The sequence below is a fragment of the Zootoca vivipara genome, chromosome 3, assembly GCF_963506605.1.
Source record: "Zootoca vivipara chromosome 3, rZooViv1.1, whole genome shotgun sequence".
Lineage (NCBI taxonomy): Eukaryota > Metazoa > Chordata > Lepidosauria > Squamata > Lacertidae > Zootoca > Zootoca vivipara.
The window spans coordinates 45,884,479-45,899,538 of NC_083278.1; the positions used below are offsets into that span (position 1 = coordinate 45,884,479).

General features: G+C 39.2%; 1 protein-coding gene across 1 annotated transcript in view; it reads left to right on the forward strand.

Annotated features, from left to right (window-relative positions):
* The window catches only part of LOC118082226 (glutamate receptor ionotropic, kainate 2), a 282,953-nt gene that overhangs the window by 237,359 nt on the left and 30,534 nt on the right, over window positions 1–15,060 (forward strand). The window contains exons 7-9 of the mRNA XM_035109323.2: window positions 4,778–4,921; window positions 5,892–5,999; window positions 10,084–10,197. Coding sequence (XP_034965214.2) covers window positions 4,778–4,921; window positions 5,892–5,999; window positions 10,084–10,197 — 366 coding nt within the window. The remainder of the gene's footprint in view (window positions 1–4,777; window positions 4,922–5,891; window positions 6,000–10,083; window positions 10,198–15,060) is intronic.

Below are 15,060 nucleotides of genomic sequence, written 5' to 3' on the forward strand. Positions count from 1 at the left end.
AGCAGAAGGAGGAAGGAATGGAAGTCATCTTGCCTGGGAGCCTATCAAACATGGCAGCACCTCAGTTTCTCTACCATAACTCATACATCAGTCTTTTTGCTTTTAAACAATTTGAATGGGATACCAATCCATGTTCTACATTTAACCCAGTATCTACAAAACAAAGAAACAAACAAAGAAGCACAAACCACAAAAACCTCTTCCTTACTAAATTCATTTCCATGGCTAATTTTATTAGCTTTGTTTGAAAACAGGTACAATATTTAGTTGAATTTGTGAATTGGACTTTAGGTTTATTGCAGTTTGACTTTGGTTGGTGCTGTTTTATTTCTGTTTCAGAATAATAAACATATGAGTTGTGCTGAATATTGTTGTTTCTTTTGTTTCTTCTTCATTAAACAGTTGAAAGATGTGATGAGAACTTGCCAATACTCTGGGTTTCTGGAGACTTCTTGTGCAAGTGTTACAGTTCCAGTACTTTCATTTTGCATAATTTCCTTTATTTCTGGCCTTTATCGTTCACCAAAAAGGTGCAATTCTTTGTTTTCCTTAATATCTCAAATAGTTATTTATTAATTGTAGGCTATTTAGAACAAAAAATTGAGTCAAATCTTTTGGAATCAAGAGGAGTCAAGGACTGTGTGATGACTTCTGGTATGATCACGAGAATGAAATGAACGTTAGGTAGTAGCTTTGCTATAGCTCTTCCTTCAGACAATTAGTAGGAATGTGAGCATTCTTCGATTTTACTTGGATATGGAATGTAGTATTAGCCACAAAATTATGGGAATCTTACATTAATTGTAAGAATCAATTTTGTAGTCCTTATGGTTAAGAAGATTTAAAAAGTGAAGTCATGGGAGGGTGTGCATGAATAATATTTCTGCTCAATATTTCAGTGTACTTCATTGTTCTTTCCCATGACTAACAAGCCTAAATAATAATAATAATAATAATAATAATAATAATAATAATAATAGATTAAAAGCACAGTGGTTTGATTTGCATCATCTATACCAGTTTTAGAACTCAGATTTTCTTGCCCATAATTTAGACAAAATTTTATTTTAGCTCATACTGTACATATCCTTGAATATTGGTTTCTATTGGCTACCTGTAATTGTTAGAACATACAGCTTAGGAAAGTAGTTAGAAATCAGGTGATGATATAAATTTATGGGATGGTCCTGGAACATTCCTTTTTGTGCCTTTCTGTCAGACAGGTATGCTCTGCTTTTTGTTTTATGGCTTCTCTGAGGAAAGAGTGCTGCCTAGGCTTTAACTTCCATGAAATGCTGCTGCCAGAATCTTAACTTCTACGAAACAGCTTCAACATGTCATGCTAGGTTTCAGGAGATGTATAGGCTCCCACAAAGGTATCAAATTAGCCTTAAAAGCACTTTGAGTTATAAGTCAGAGAACAATTTGGGAACTCTGATGTTTTGACTGAAGTTAAAACCTGAGCACAGCACTAGATGCCTTAGAAACTACGTGATGCTGTTCTACAAGCTATCTCAAACCTGAGATTTATCACCTTTTTGGTTTTGAAATGCCACTGCAGGAAGCTCATTTACATCCAAACTTAAATTCTTTCTTTAGCATCAACCTACGGTCTATAACAATAGAGAGCACTTTTGCATTTTTATGTTTTGTTTTATTGTAAGTTGAGTTTGGGATTCATTTGCATGAAAGGAACTATAGACATTCATTCTGTGTATTGTGTTACATTATGACAAATGCAGCCATCACTAGGCTCCGGATTGTTAATGAACTTATTTCACAGCTCACTAATTTTGTCCATGAGGCGGCACAACAAGCCCGTTTTCTGAACAACTGGTTTGGAGTTCATATCTTCTCACCTAGTCTGCAAAGCTGCCTTCTTATAAGAACACAAGATCAGGACAAGACCTTATCTTATCCAGCATTCTGTTCTCAGATGCCTATTGGAAGCTCACAATGGTCGCTTACATCTTCTCTGGTGGGCGGTGGTTGCGGACTTCACCTCTGTTCGCCATCCCCCCAGCAGCTAGGGCCCATATGTTTTGCAAGCCATTAGGGAAACTACCCCACCAGCAGAATCAAGGAGTGGGGATCCCCCTCCAAAATACCAGCTTCAAATAGGCCAATCAGAGGCCCTGCTAGATGGGCAGTGCCTTGCCGGCCAGGCTGGTCTAATAGAAGCTCACAAACAGGACCTGTGTACAACAGCAGTACAACAGGATTTTCCTGAAACTGGTATTCAGAGGCATACAGTCTCCATCAATAGTAGCTTTAATTTGTACAATCTTTCTTTTGAAGCCCTCCAAGTTGGTGGCCACCACTACATCTTGTGGGAGTGAATCCCATATGGGTTGTGTCCTTTAGGGAAAAAATAGTTCTTCTTCTCCCACACCCAAACTCAGAAATCCATTAAACACTTCAACATATATACCTATGTATATATAGAGAGAGGGGGAATATTAACCCAACCCTACCATTTATTTATTTATTTATTTCCTGCCCTTCACCCTAAGGTCCCAGGGCAGGTTACAACAATTAAAACATTATTAAAAACAGATTAAAACAACTTATGGATAGAGGCTTCCTGTCATTTGTGAAGTAAAAGGTTTCTTATGAGCATAGTTCATTCTGTTTACTGTGTATACCCTGGAGTATTCACAAACAATTTGTGCAGGTGGATTTTTGTTTATTAGGGATACACATTGGATTTGGATGACTCCCGAGGTGAACTGAGGCGCTCTGGAGCTATTTTGGGCTTGTCAGAGGCACAGCAAGACAGCTTGAATCTTTAGCTGGGATTCTTTAGACATGTTTCTTTAAAATGCTGCAGACAAGCATCTGCTGAAAGCAGAAATAATTGCTTTAAGATTTCCATAATGACATAACTTTAGAGTGGACTGATGGGGGCAGAGAGTTGGGGAGGAAACACTTCATGATTACTAGTCATAAGCTTGTAATCGGGAGGGGATGGGGGGACATTTATCCTGAAAATGAAACCTCTTTAGTTCTTACTACCCCTCAATCCCAGCTTGAATCCCAAACTGGAATTAAGATTGCTGGAAGAAATATCAACAACCTCAGATATGCTGATGACACAACCTTGATGGCAGAAAGTGAGGAGGAATTAAAGAACCTTTTAATGAGGGTGAAAGAAGAAAGTGCAAAATATGGTCTGAAGCTCAACATCAAAAAAACCAAGATCATGGCCACTGGTCCCATCACCTCCTGGCAAATAGAAGGGGAAGAAATGGAGGCAGTGAGAAATTTTACTTTCTTGGGTTCCATTATCACTGCAGATGGTGACAGCAGTCACGAAATTAAAAGACACCTGGGAGAAAAGCAATGACAAACCTAGACAGCATCTTAAAAAGCAGAGACATCACCTTGCTGACAAAGGTCCATATAGTTAAAGCTATGGTTTTCCCAGTAGTGATGTATGGAAGTGAGAGCTGGACCATAAAGAAGGCTGATCGCCAAAGAATTGATGGTTTTGAATTATGGTGCTGGAGGAGACTCTTGAGAGTCCCATGGACTGCAAGAAGATCAAACCTATCCATTCTTAAGGAAATCAACCCTGAGTGCTCACTGGAAGGACAGATCCTGAAGCTGAGGCTCCAATACTTTGGTCACCTCATGAGAAGACTCCCTGGAAAAGACCCTGATGTTAGGAAAGATTGAGGGCACTAGGAGAAGGGAATGAAAGAGGATGAGATGGTTGGACAGTGTTCTTGAAGCTATGAACATGAGTTTGACCAAACTGCGGGAGGCAGTGGAAGACAGAAGTGCCTGGCATGCTCTGGTCCATGGGGTCACGAAGAGTCAGACACGATTAAATGACTAAACAACAACACCCCCCCCAATCAACTTTAAAGTTGCCTAGCACAAAATCCCCTCTACTCACTTGTTTACATTGGCAGCCTTCTTGTCCAGTGACACATCTCTCATGTCTGCAGTTTTCCAACCATTGCCCACAAAACTCTAAAGGAGGAAGCAATAATTTAAAACTTCCATAGATACTAGTTCATTATTGTGAAGGTCTGCCTATACAGGACAGTTTTCAGAAGATGCCTGAAAGTAGGCAGGAATGGTTCCTTGTGGTCTTGTGCACACTCCTAATTTTTATGTACATGTATTGCTTCTGGTGGGTAGGGCTGACTGGATCACCATTTTGAGCTTTTCTAGCATGAGGCAATGGGCATACAGTACTGTATTACGCTGTCAGATATGCTGTAGAAAAATGCATGCCTTATTACATTATAGTAAGGTGTGTGCAGCAGAAATGGTTACTCTACTATACTAACTTGGGACTTTATATATGCACACTCTTTTATTTGGGCAGTGGTAGGCTGAAATAAATATGAATACTTTGTGTTGTAATTTAGAGGGGAAATTGCTTATGTCAGCTTTGGGTGATGAAAGTAGTTGAATGACGCATTGTCACATTTCTGTCCTGAGCATTTTTTAAAAAACTGTTCTTTTACACAGTAACAGACAACGGTATGTGTGTTGTAAGTTGCCCCTCACAGAGCTATCAATTGCCAACGCTCTTGACAAACTATAGTTCCCAGTGTTCTTTTTTCCAGGGAGGGGGGTTTGTGTTTTAAAGGTGCTCTCCATGTATGGTGTTTATGCAGCTTTTGTTCAATAAGCCATTGTTGTTGCTGCTGCCTCTAAACAGAGGTGGGAGAATGTGTGTCTTCCTCTTTCCCTCGTCTGTTGACTGTCACACACCTTCAGCTGGGCTGTTTTCACAGTAGTGTTTGTGCTCTCATTGCAGACGGACGCAGCTTTGATGTATGATGCCGTTCATGTGGTGTCGGTGGCTGTCCAGCAGTTTCCACAGATGACTGTCAGTTCGTTGCAGTGTAATCGGCACAAACCATGGCGCTTTGGGACCCGCTTCATGAATCTCATTAAAGAGGTACGTCTCTCGTCTTGCCTCCCCCTATCCTCCCTCTGTGAATGTTCAGACCTGAAGGCCCTTTGGCTTTGAATATGCACTGAAACGTCTAACACGGGGAAAAGGTACAATGACCCAAATAATAAACAAATAAAATGAATGATTTTGCTAGGCAACATCCTCTGTTCTGTTGGGTAAATGATCATAACAATTTAAAATATAAGAACTATGTGCTGTATTAGGCCGGCCTACACTCCTATCATTGCAAATTTTGTGAATTCCTTTTCACTATATCAGATATGTCCATAGTATGCTCTCTGCTTTACCAAAGGATTTGTTATACTTTAGTGACATTCACATTTTATGAACCTATTAGTTTCTTCTCATGTTATACTTAATAAGTTTTTTTTATTTTAATTGTGTAAAAAAAAATCTTTGGATAATGTAAAGGTAAATGCCCTTGGTTTCTTAGCAAAAAATGTGGAATTGTCAGTGTCAGGATAGACAACATGGTGCCCTGCAGGTGTTCTTGGACTCAACTCTCAACAGCCTTAGCCAGCAGGGCCAGAAGGTTAGAGATGATGGGAGTTATAGTCCAGCGATCTCTGGGAGATACCATATTGGCTGCACCTTGCAAAATAGCAAAGGTGAAACAAAAATCTGTACCCTCTAAAGAGAAAAATTTTAAAAAATAAATAAATGTCAGCCTTTTATCAACCTAACAAGATGAATTTTGTGTGTGTGTGTGGAAAAGGAATTCCCAATTAAGAAATTGTATGCAGAGATTAAGGAAAAGTTTGTTTAATTATCAAAAGAATGTTGGGAATCCAGGAAATATGCTAAAAACAACACTCTGACCACAAGGAAAATCATTTAAACTTAATGAATAATTAATATTTCCATTTTGGCAGACATTAATTTATTTATTCATTCCTTCACTGTCTCTTACTGCTTATATATGAAATTTATTGTTATTTTTCTGTTTTCATAGGCTCACTGGGAAGGCCTCACTGGCAGAATAACCTTCAACAAAACCAATGGCTTAAGGACAGATTTTGACTTAGATGTAATTAGCTTGAAGGAGGAAGGTCTCGAAAAGGTACTTAAGATTCTGTTTACTTATAACTGATATATCATATCAAAATACTACTCTTGTCCATTTATACTTAGTGGTAGAATCAATTTAAGCAAGGTTCCAGCTACATTGAGTGTGAGAGAATATTGGGCTTAGCCCAAAATCATTTACTTATATGGGGTTGTAATGTTCTACTCAGAATAGAGCCATTGAAATGAATAGATATGACTAACTTGCGTTTATTACAGGTAGGTAGCCGTGTTGGTCTGAGTCGAAACAAAATAAAAAAATTCCTTCAGTAGCACCTTAAACAGTACACTGAAACAGTGTATCTGATGAAGTGTGCATGCACACGAAAGCTCATACCGAAATAAAAACTTAGTTGGTCTTTAAGGTGCTACTGAAGGAATTTTTTTATTTAGGTTCATTAATTTCAATGGGCCTACTCTGAGTACAACTTAGATTACCGTAATACAACTGCTACGACTGATGCCCAAATGCAAAGTATAGCTTTAATATGTGATTTATTCTAATAATTGAGTATGCTTTTTTTTGTAGGATGTTGTTATTATTGGTCTGCTTGGTTTGTTTGCTGCCTGACGCTATAATATAGGCTTGGATCCAAAGTATTCTGTAACCTTTTTCACATACCCAAGGAAGCCTTTAATGCGGTTATCCATAAAGAATAGCTCTCCTGGTCACCTGGCGAACCTCTTTTGAATGAGAGTTATAAAAGCAGTATAAATGATACTCAAAGGAGATCCATGGAAATCAAGGGGCATGTAAGGTAAATTGGATATCACCCATAAAGATTTTTTAAAAATATCCATTGGGCACACTGAAATCTCTGAGGAGTCCCTGTAATAGCTCTTTGCACCTAAGGCAGCATATGCCATAAATCAATCAACAAGCCATACTACATGTGTCTGTGGTGTGTGCGTGTCTGTGTTTGAACAAAGACCCACTTCAAGCAAGAAGAGATGGGGATTTGATCTTAAAAAACAAAGGTACATGTTTCATTTAGAAATTGTGATGGCCTTTGCCTGGTGTCTTCTCACTAATACAATAATATGCTGTATGGATGACTGTGATCTTTCACTTTCTACATCAGTACTCATTCCTGGTGGTAGCTATTGGCTTATATTTTCCATGTTGTGTAGAAGAATGTGATTTGTGCTACATATCCGCTGATGGTAAGGAAAAGGTGAAAGAGGCCTGCAGGGCAGGGAGCAAGTTCCCCAGACAAGATGGTCTTTATATAGTACATAGATGTCCATGTTATGTATTTGCCATGTTATGTTTCCATGTTAGGTAGCATGAAACTTTCCTCTATACCAGGCTTCCTCAACATCGGCCCTCCAGATGTTTCTGGCCTACAACTCCCTTGATCCCTAGCTAGCAGGACCAGTGGTCAGAGATGATGGGAACTGTAGTTTCAAAATAACTGGGGGGCCGAGGTTGAAGAAGCCTGCTGTATACTGTTGTAATCTGGAATTATCTGCTTTTAGTTCCTGCTCTTTCTTTGTGATATATATGCATTTAGTTCACTCTACCTTTGTCCAGTAGGAAGGTAAACGGCCAGAGTCGGTCACGACTGGACCTAATGGGTCAGGGTCCTTTTACCTTTAACTTTGTCCAATACTCTGCCATTGCTTATGCCATTGTCTTTTCCTAGTCTCACCACCCATGTTCAGGAATGTTATTCATCTATGAAATGTTGGAGGCTATTAAGCTCTGAGCTAGCACACGGGTTTGATTGCAGCACATGCTTGGGCTACAGGGACTTGTTTTCTAGCTTCCAGTTGAGCACATATTATCAAACCTATTCAGTTCTTTTAAAGCAGCTTCAGAATTAAAACATTTGTGCCGAGCAAATTGACTGCAGCAGATTTGGTGCCAAGGTTAATCTTACACTTAAACTTTCATTCATGGAGAAATAGCTTTTATTGGAAAATTATTATGCTGCCTTACTGGTTAACAATAGCGTTGAATTAGGATCCATGGCGTAATATGCTGGAGCTCTGCTCACACCTCTCCTGGAACATCGGGAGATAATGTGCTCAGTAGCACACCTGCCAAGCACATGTATGTGCTCTTCTGAAAATACTTCTTACACCATTTTTAAAAGGCGAATAAAGCATACTAATGGATACTAGCTAATTAAAATAAGTGATTTCCATTTTCAAAAAAATCCCCACACCTTATGGGCCTAAGTAAGCAAATAAAATTCAGCACACCCAGTTGTAAAGCAAAGGAAACGTATTTTAATTATACTACTCTGAAACCATTAGTATTTCATTTATGTATTACCAACAGTAGCCCTCTTTTTTGTAGCATTTTTTGTATAATAAATAGCAGGACTGAGTGTGCTAGCTCTGCTCACTTGTTCACCTTGCTTAACTTAAGTGAAAAGTTAAGCATTTCCATGTCCAGTTACAAATTAAAAAGAGAATAACTAGTTATAAATGAAGTTGATTTGTGGGGATTTATAAAGCTTGCTGAATTTTCATTTTCAATTGCAATGGGCAAGTTTGTTTTCCATAAACCCACAAAGGTACTGTACTCTTGTTTACTGAGACCTTGCCCTGCTTTGCTTAAAAACGGTTAAACTTGCCATACAGTTTTCAGAATAATGATTTGCCAAACCTGTGTTAGATCAGGAAACATAGCACTACTCTCAAAATGTCCAGAATTCTGAAATAATTTGTATCACAAAATCCCAATGGCGTAAATCCCTTGATAGGCTTATAACTGTTTACATTAAAGACATCTTATTTAATCTTTTGGGGCCTGTACATTTTTTATCAGCATATATGGCTGCCACCCTTACTGGGATCCGTGTCTTTGTGCTTCTTCCCTTTCCTGTAGCCAGCTTGGCTGCCCAGTCAATGCCAACATGAACTAAGAAACTCTGGGAACTGCAGCTCTTAAGTAACTATGTCTCATAGGAAGACATGCTGCTCTCTGTCCCTCAAACAAGAAGTCCTAGAGCATCCCTCTCCAATCTGGTGCTAGCCAGATGTTGTTGGATAGCAACTTTGATCAGCTCCAGCCAGCATTGCCAATGGGCAGGGGTAATGGGAATTTGATTCCCAACATCTGGAGCACTCCAGGTTAGCAAAGGCTGTCCTAGAGCATCAACAAACAATTATTGTTGCTCCATGCAGAGTTCTAAAGATGAGCTGGGTCAGAAAACTCTGGGGAAGTCAGATTTCAAAATGTTTTAACTTTTGATTTGTACTTTTGAAGAAGGTTAATCCACTTTTCAAACTCGTAAAAATTAAAGGCTGACACTAGCAGTTCGAAAGCACGTCAAAGTGCAAGTAGATAAATAGGTACTGCTCCAGCAGGAAGGTAAACGGTGTTTCCGTGCACTGCTCTGGTTCGCCAGAAGCGGCTTAGTCATGCTGGCCACATAACCTGGAAGCTGACTGTGGAAAAACGGTGGCTTCCTCGGCCAGTAAAGCGAGATGAGCGTCGCAGCCCCAGAGTCATCCGCGACTGGACCTAATGGTCAGGGGTCCCTTTACTTTTACCTTCACCTAGTTAATTCCTGGTCTGGGTCAGATGTGACAGCCAGGAATCAATCTATGCTTGGGACAATCTATCATTGTAACGTGATAGAGAGGCATAGGCATTCCTACCTGAAAAAAACTTCATTGAATTTGGGAAATGGCCATGATGTTTCCACTGACCTCTGAAAACGTTAACTATGCTTGTAAAATGCACCATGTATTTGCTATATAACAATGAAAATTTCATAGTATTAGAAGAGAAAAGGACGGATCAATTTAAAGCAGATGAAAGCAGGTTGCATTGTAAATATACTTTCCGTGAGCTATCAATCCACAGATGTGTACTTTTTCTTGGAGGATAGATGCTTAGATGGAAAATTAAGCACTCAGTACTCTGAACACCATTTTTTACTATGTGAGACACATTTTGAAGCACAGTGAATAATATTTTAAGCAAGCTGCTTTTTCACAAATGGTAGCAGATATTGGACCAGAGGTGAATTATAAGTGTTAGCAGATTTCACTTTTACCATATACTGTTCTTTCCTAGTGGCCTGAAAAGAACTCATATAAGTGCACATGCTGTTTTATAGATTGGAACTTGGGATCCTGCAAGTGGACTTAACATGACAGAGAACCAGAAAGGAAAACCAGCAAATATTACTGATTCCCTATCTAATCGCTCCCTAACTGTAACCACCATCTTGGTAAGTAATCATATGTGCAATTGTTTTCTAGAAATTCAGCTGAACGCTAAAACTGTGAAGAAAAGTCATATTACTTACAAAGCAATGACCAGTATGCAAATGTCTTTTACATTTATTTAGCAATTACTGTATAATGAATGATCTGAAATGTTAATTTAGTTATGGGATTTTTATGATAATGGCAATTCATTTTAAGTGCTATGGTCTCAGCTGACTAATCATTTAGCATTCTTATGGTTCCTTAACATTTTAAAGTTTAGGCAAAAGCTACCATTGTCGGATTGGAGAAAGTAATATACATATATATGCATGGTTTAGACTGGACTTAAAATCAATTCATCACCAGAATATTCTTTCCAAAAGCAATAGTGAGACTTTTCAGCACCATCCTACATAACCTGTATGATTAATTCCCCCCCCCATATGTGCTCTTTTGCATTGTGGGGAAAATGTCCATTACTCCCTTAAGAAAAAGAGAAATGCTGAACTCCCCGTCCTCCCATTTTAGCTCTCATTTTAAGCAAATAATAATAATAATAATAATAAGAAGAAGAAGAAGAAGAAGAAGAAGTAAGCTTGTATCAGTCAAGCTTCTTAGTCCTGATACTTTTAATTGCCCTAAGGGCAGGGATAATGCAGTATGTCTATTTAAGAACAGAAGATTTAATTATCAGCATGAAATACCTTAGAAAAGTCTCTTGCATCTCAATACTTTGCTAGATTAGCTTTTCCAGCACAATCCTTTAAAAAAACTACAGTAGGAGCATAAGACAGAGTCCAGCCCACTTTGGCAGATAAAGAGGAATCCACAAAAGGCTCTTGAGCATCATAGATCATGAAGTGTCTGAGGAAGTTAGCTCTGTGGAAAGTTCTTTGCATTTTGTTGTTGTTTGCTAAAGAGTTTTGGCAGGGTAGAGGCTCATACGATGACAATGAAGGGGAAACTGTGTGCACGAGATGGCATTCTTCTGGCTCTGAATCATGGCTTTCAATTGTTGCCTAACTACTAATAGCTTCACTTCTATCATCTTTGCTGAGCAGCGTAAAATGGAACACCCCTTCATTTTTCATTCTACAGTGCTTTCTATTTTAGAAAAGCCTTGGCAGAGAAGCTCACTTCTGTATTCTGCCCGCCTGGAATAAAGCTCTCTGGGATAACTGGGGTGGGGGTGGGGTGGGGTGGGGTGGGACATCAAATCAAATGTGTTTCAGCTAATACTCACCTCTTTTCTAGTTAGATTCTTTTCAGACGCCACAGGACACATTGCAAAGTAACCAAAAGGGTACAGAGGATTGTAAGGGTTATTATTTTTATTTCTACTGTTTCTGCTTTAGCCAGTTTCACTGGGTTACTCTCAAACAAAAATATAACCCTTGAAGAGCAGCATGCTATAAATGCAGCTTGCCAACTGGAGAAGTTAAGGATCATACGGAACATCATATGTTCAGTAGTGCTCTTTGCTAGATGCTACATCATTTACCTTACCTTACCTAGATGCTACATCATTTACCTTACCTTACCATTTACATTACCTTACCTAATGAGGACACCTCAACCTGCAGCGTGGGCCCCTCTTTGTCCCATGCCACCATTTTCCATGCCCACCCATCACACGTCTGATTTCAAACGTGATGTAAAGTATGGTAAGTGGTAGAAATGCAGCTGCCAAGGAACAATCAAGAGCCTTAAATTGCTCTTGATTATTCTTTGGCAAGGGAGGCTTTCTGTCAGCACAGATTGTTTGATAGGCTGTGACAGCAACCCCCACTGGCATTTGCTGCACTACAGAGTTCCTGGTCAGAAACTCCATAGTATAGCCGATCCCTGCTCAAAGCAGCCTTGCTATAAGTGCCAATCAGCTGATCAGCACAGACAGCAAGCCTAGCACGTGATCGACTGCACAAATGGAGTTCTCCTTCAGGAACATGGACCAGTAGCATACTGGGACAACCCCAACTGGATGCCATGTCTTGATCTCGATGCCCTCTGACTGTATCAACAAACTAACACCGCCAAGCATCAACACATCCTCCATGCAGCTCTAAAAACAGAGCAAAAACACAATCAACCAAATAAAGAATCAGGCTTCCCCTCCACTACACATATAAGCCTCAGACCTCCATCACCTCAATGCCTTGATGTCATCCACACCAACCCTAGACAGCACTGCTGTGGTAACATCCACAATATAAAAGAAATGAGTTCTATACCAGGAAGGGTCTGCCCCAATAGACCAGAGCCCTCTTATCAATAGACCCTAGTGATAATGGGAGTTGTAGTCCAACAATATCCAGGAATCCAAGGTTGAGAAAGGCTGCATCAAGGCAACGCAAGCAGCACCTAAGCCTCTGGTCAGCCTTTGAATGACTTATTGTGTCATTTCACTTTCGTAAATTCACTTTCATGAATTAGAGCCCATGAAAAAGTATGCTGCAGTAGATTTTTTTCATCTTTAAGATCCCATAACATTTTTTTTAACCATTAAGTAGTTTCTCCTAGTTATCAACCAAAATCTGTCTTCAGATGTACCCAGATTATTTGACCTTTCCAATTTATTTGGCTTGCTTTTCATGTTGCACATCATTTTTATAGTGCACACATCTCAGTCCTTTCTAATTTGTCCTACCCTTCTGGCGCCAATATCTACACACAGTGTTAGCCATACTTGGTGAGACTGTTCATGTTACTGCTTCTAAATGGATTTCATTTTTTAAAAAGAAGAAGTATAGCCTAACCCTAGAAAGGCACTTCTAAGTTGCTTTGATTTCAGTAAACATGAGCACAAATCTGTCACACTGAAAACAATGGGACTTAAAAGTGCTTAACCTGCTAATTGTAGCCACAGAGTTTAATTAGACCCATGGCAATGAGAGACCCATGGCAATGAGAGTATGAGCAGTTCATATTGCTTTAAGTCTGCTCCTGGCCTGAGACTCTTGTCAAGTGGCTAGCAGCATGTCAGAGTAAGACATTAAATTGTTTTGACTGATTGTATGGGTTTTTGGACAACTTTAGGTCTCTATCTCTCTGAAGTCCAAACTGCTAAATGTAAAAGCCCTTTGTGTACTCTTCATATCTGACGTAAATGTTAATTAGATATGGCAGCCCTTTTAAATCCTCAAAGCCATAGTGTGCAGTAGATTTCTTTCTCTAAGATTGCAATCCTGATATCCATGGCTAACATAAGGGTAACTTCTGAACAAACATGGCTATAATTGTGCTTCAAATATGACCATCTTTCTTTTTTCTTTTTCTTTTAACAGTACCACATTTCCACACTTAAAATGGAATAAAAACACTGTAGAATGTCTGCAATAAGAAAATATATTTACTGAGTCATGGTCTCTTTAGAAATTCCATACTTACTGGATACTAATAATCAATTTGATTATCACATGAAAAAGAAAACCTAAAGTAAAGTAAACCCTAAAGGTGAACATCCGCTTCACATACACGTTCCAGGTTGAATTCCCAGCCACTCCAGGTAGGGCTGGGAGAGACCCTGTCTGAAAACCCAAAGAACCACTGATGGTTAGTGTAGACAGTACTGGGTTAGATGGACTAATGTTGTTACACAGGAACATGGGAAGCTGCCTTATACTAATGTGAGTAATTTTTGCTCCTGATCAGGGACATTCAACTGGGAGCCTCTCCAGGTCACTGCTGGAAAATCCAGTATGGGAAACATGTCTCCTGCTTATTATAAGAAGCAACCCAGTTACCCAAGTTCAATGTGAGCAGACAAAGAAAAGGGGCATGTGAGAGTAAGGTTCCTTGTTGCTTTTAGCCCTGCAGTTAAGGAGTGAAGAGGTGTGGCCAACTACAGAGAGGGAGTGGAACAGCAGAAGCTGCAAAGCTAATGTGTTTGAGGTCTCTTGTATCAAAAGCTCGGCGAACATTTGTGGTTTGCTTATGGCAGTTTCTGTCTTTGTTCCACAATATCAGGAACAACACAGTGCAGAGGCAGGTAGAGAAAAGCAAATGTAATTAGTGAAGATAAACACCAAGTTAAAATTATCTATGGGAAATGTGTGTGTGTGTGTGTGTGTGTGTGTGTGTGTGTGTGTGTGTGTGTGTGTGTGTGTATCTATTTATAGATCTACCTTCAGTATGCATAAAATTAAATCTATTTGGATTAATGGTTAGAGATGCTACTATATTAATTTGAAGAAACGAGAGAACCTTTGGCTGCATTAAAACTATAATGTAAACAAGAAGTAGGCCATAAGGAATCATACTAGCGTGGCATGCCATTGATCATGAGTAAATATGGCTGACAATAGCAGAGAACAAATTCTGTTTAGAGTTCACTCTTTTTTTTAAAAAAAAGAGGTTGATATGAAATGATAAATAAAACTATTTGCAGAATGATAAGTTGGTCAAGTCTTGTGTGCTTTGATCTTAGTGGATTCAACTTTTCACACATGCAGCACAATTAATTCTATAGGATTAAAACATCTTCAGGGTTTAAACGTTGAGGTAACCTATAAATAGATAAAGTTGGTTGCTTGGAGCATTGTCAGCTTTTAATCTGAATGAATGCTTTGGAAGTTATTCTGAAGTAGGTTCTGTGACTCTAATGACTTTTTCAAAGAAATGTGGTCCGACATAACACTTGCGAGTGAGCTGATCTGGGATTGCTTCTGGTCTCTGTGCAACTCCACTGGGAGACAAAGTCAATATGAGCTGACATGACTAGGAGTTCTAAATAATTTATCTTTTCTGAAGTACTGGAGGGTGTTTGTGTATGAAGCATTCGTGGCTTGGTATATTACCGGCTCTCCACACATCTCATCTTTGCCTTAGAGAGCACCATGTTTTATATTGTATTGGGCTATAGGCCATTTTTCAAGACGCTTGAA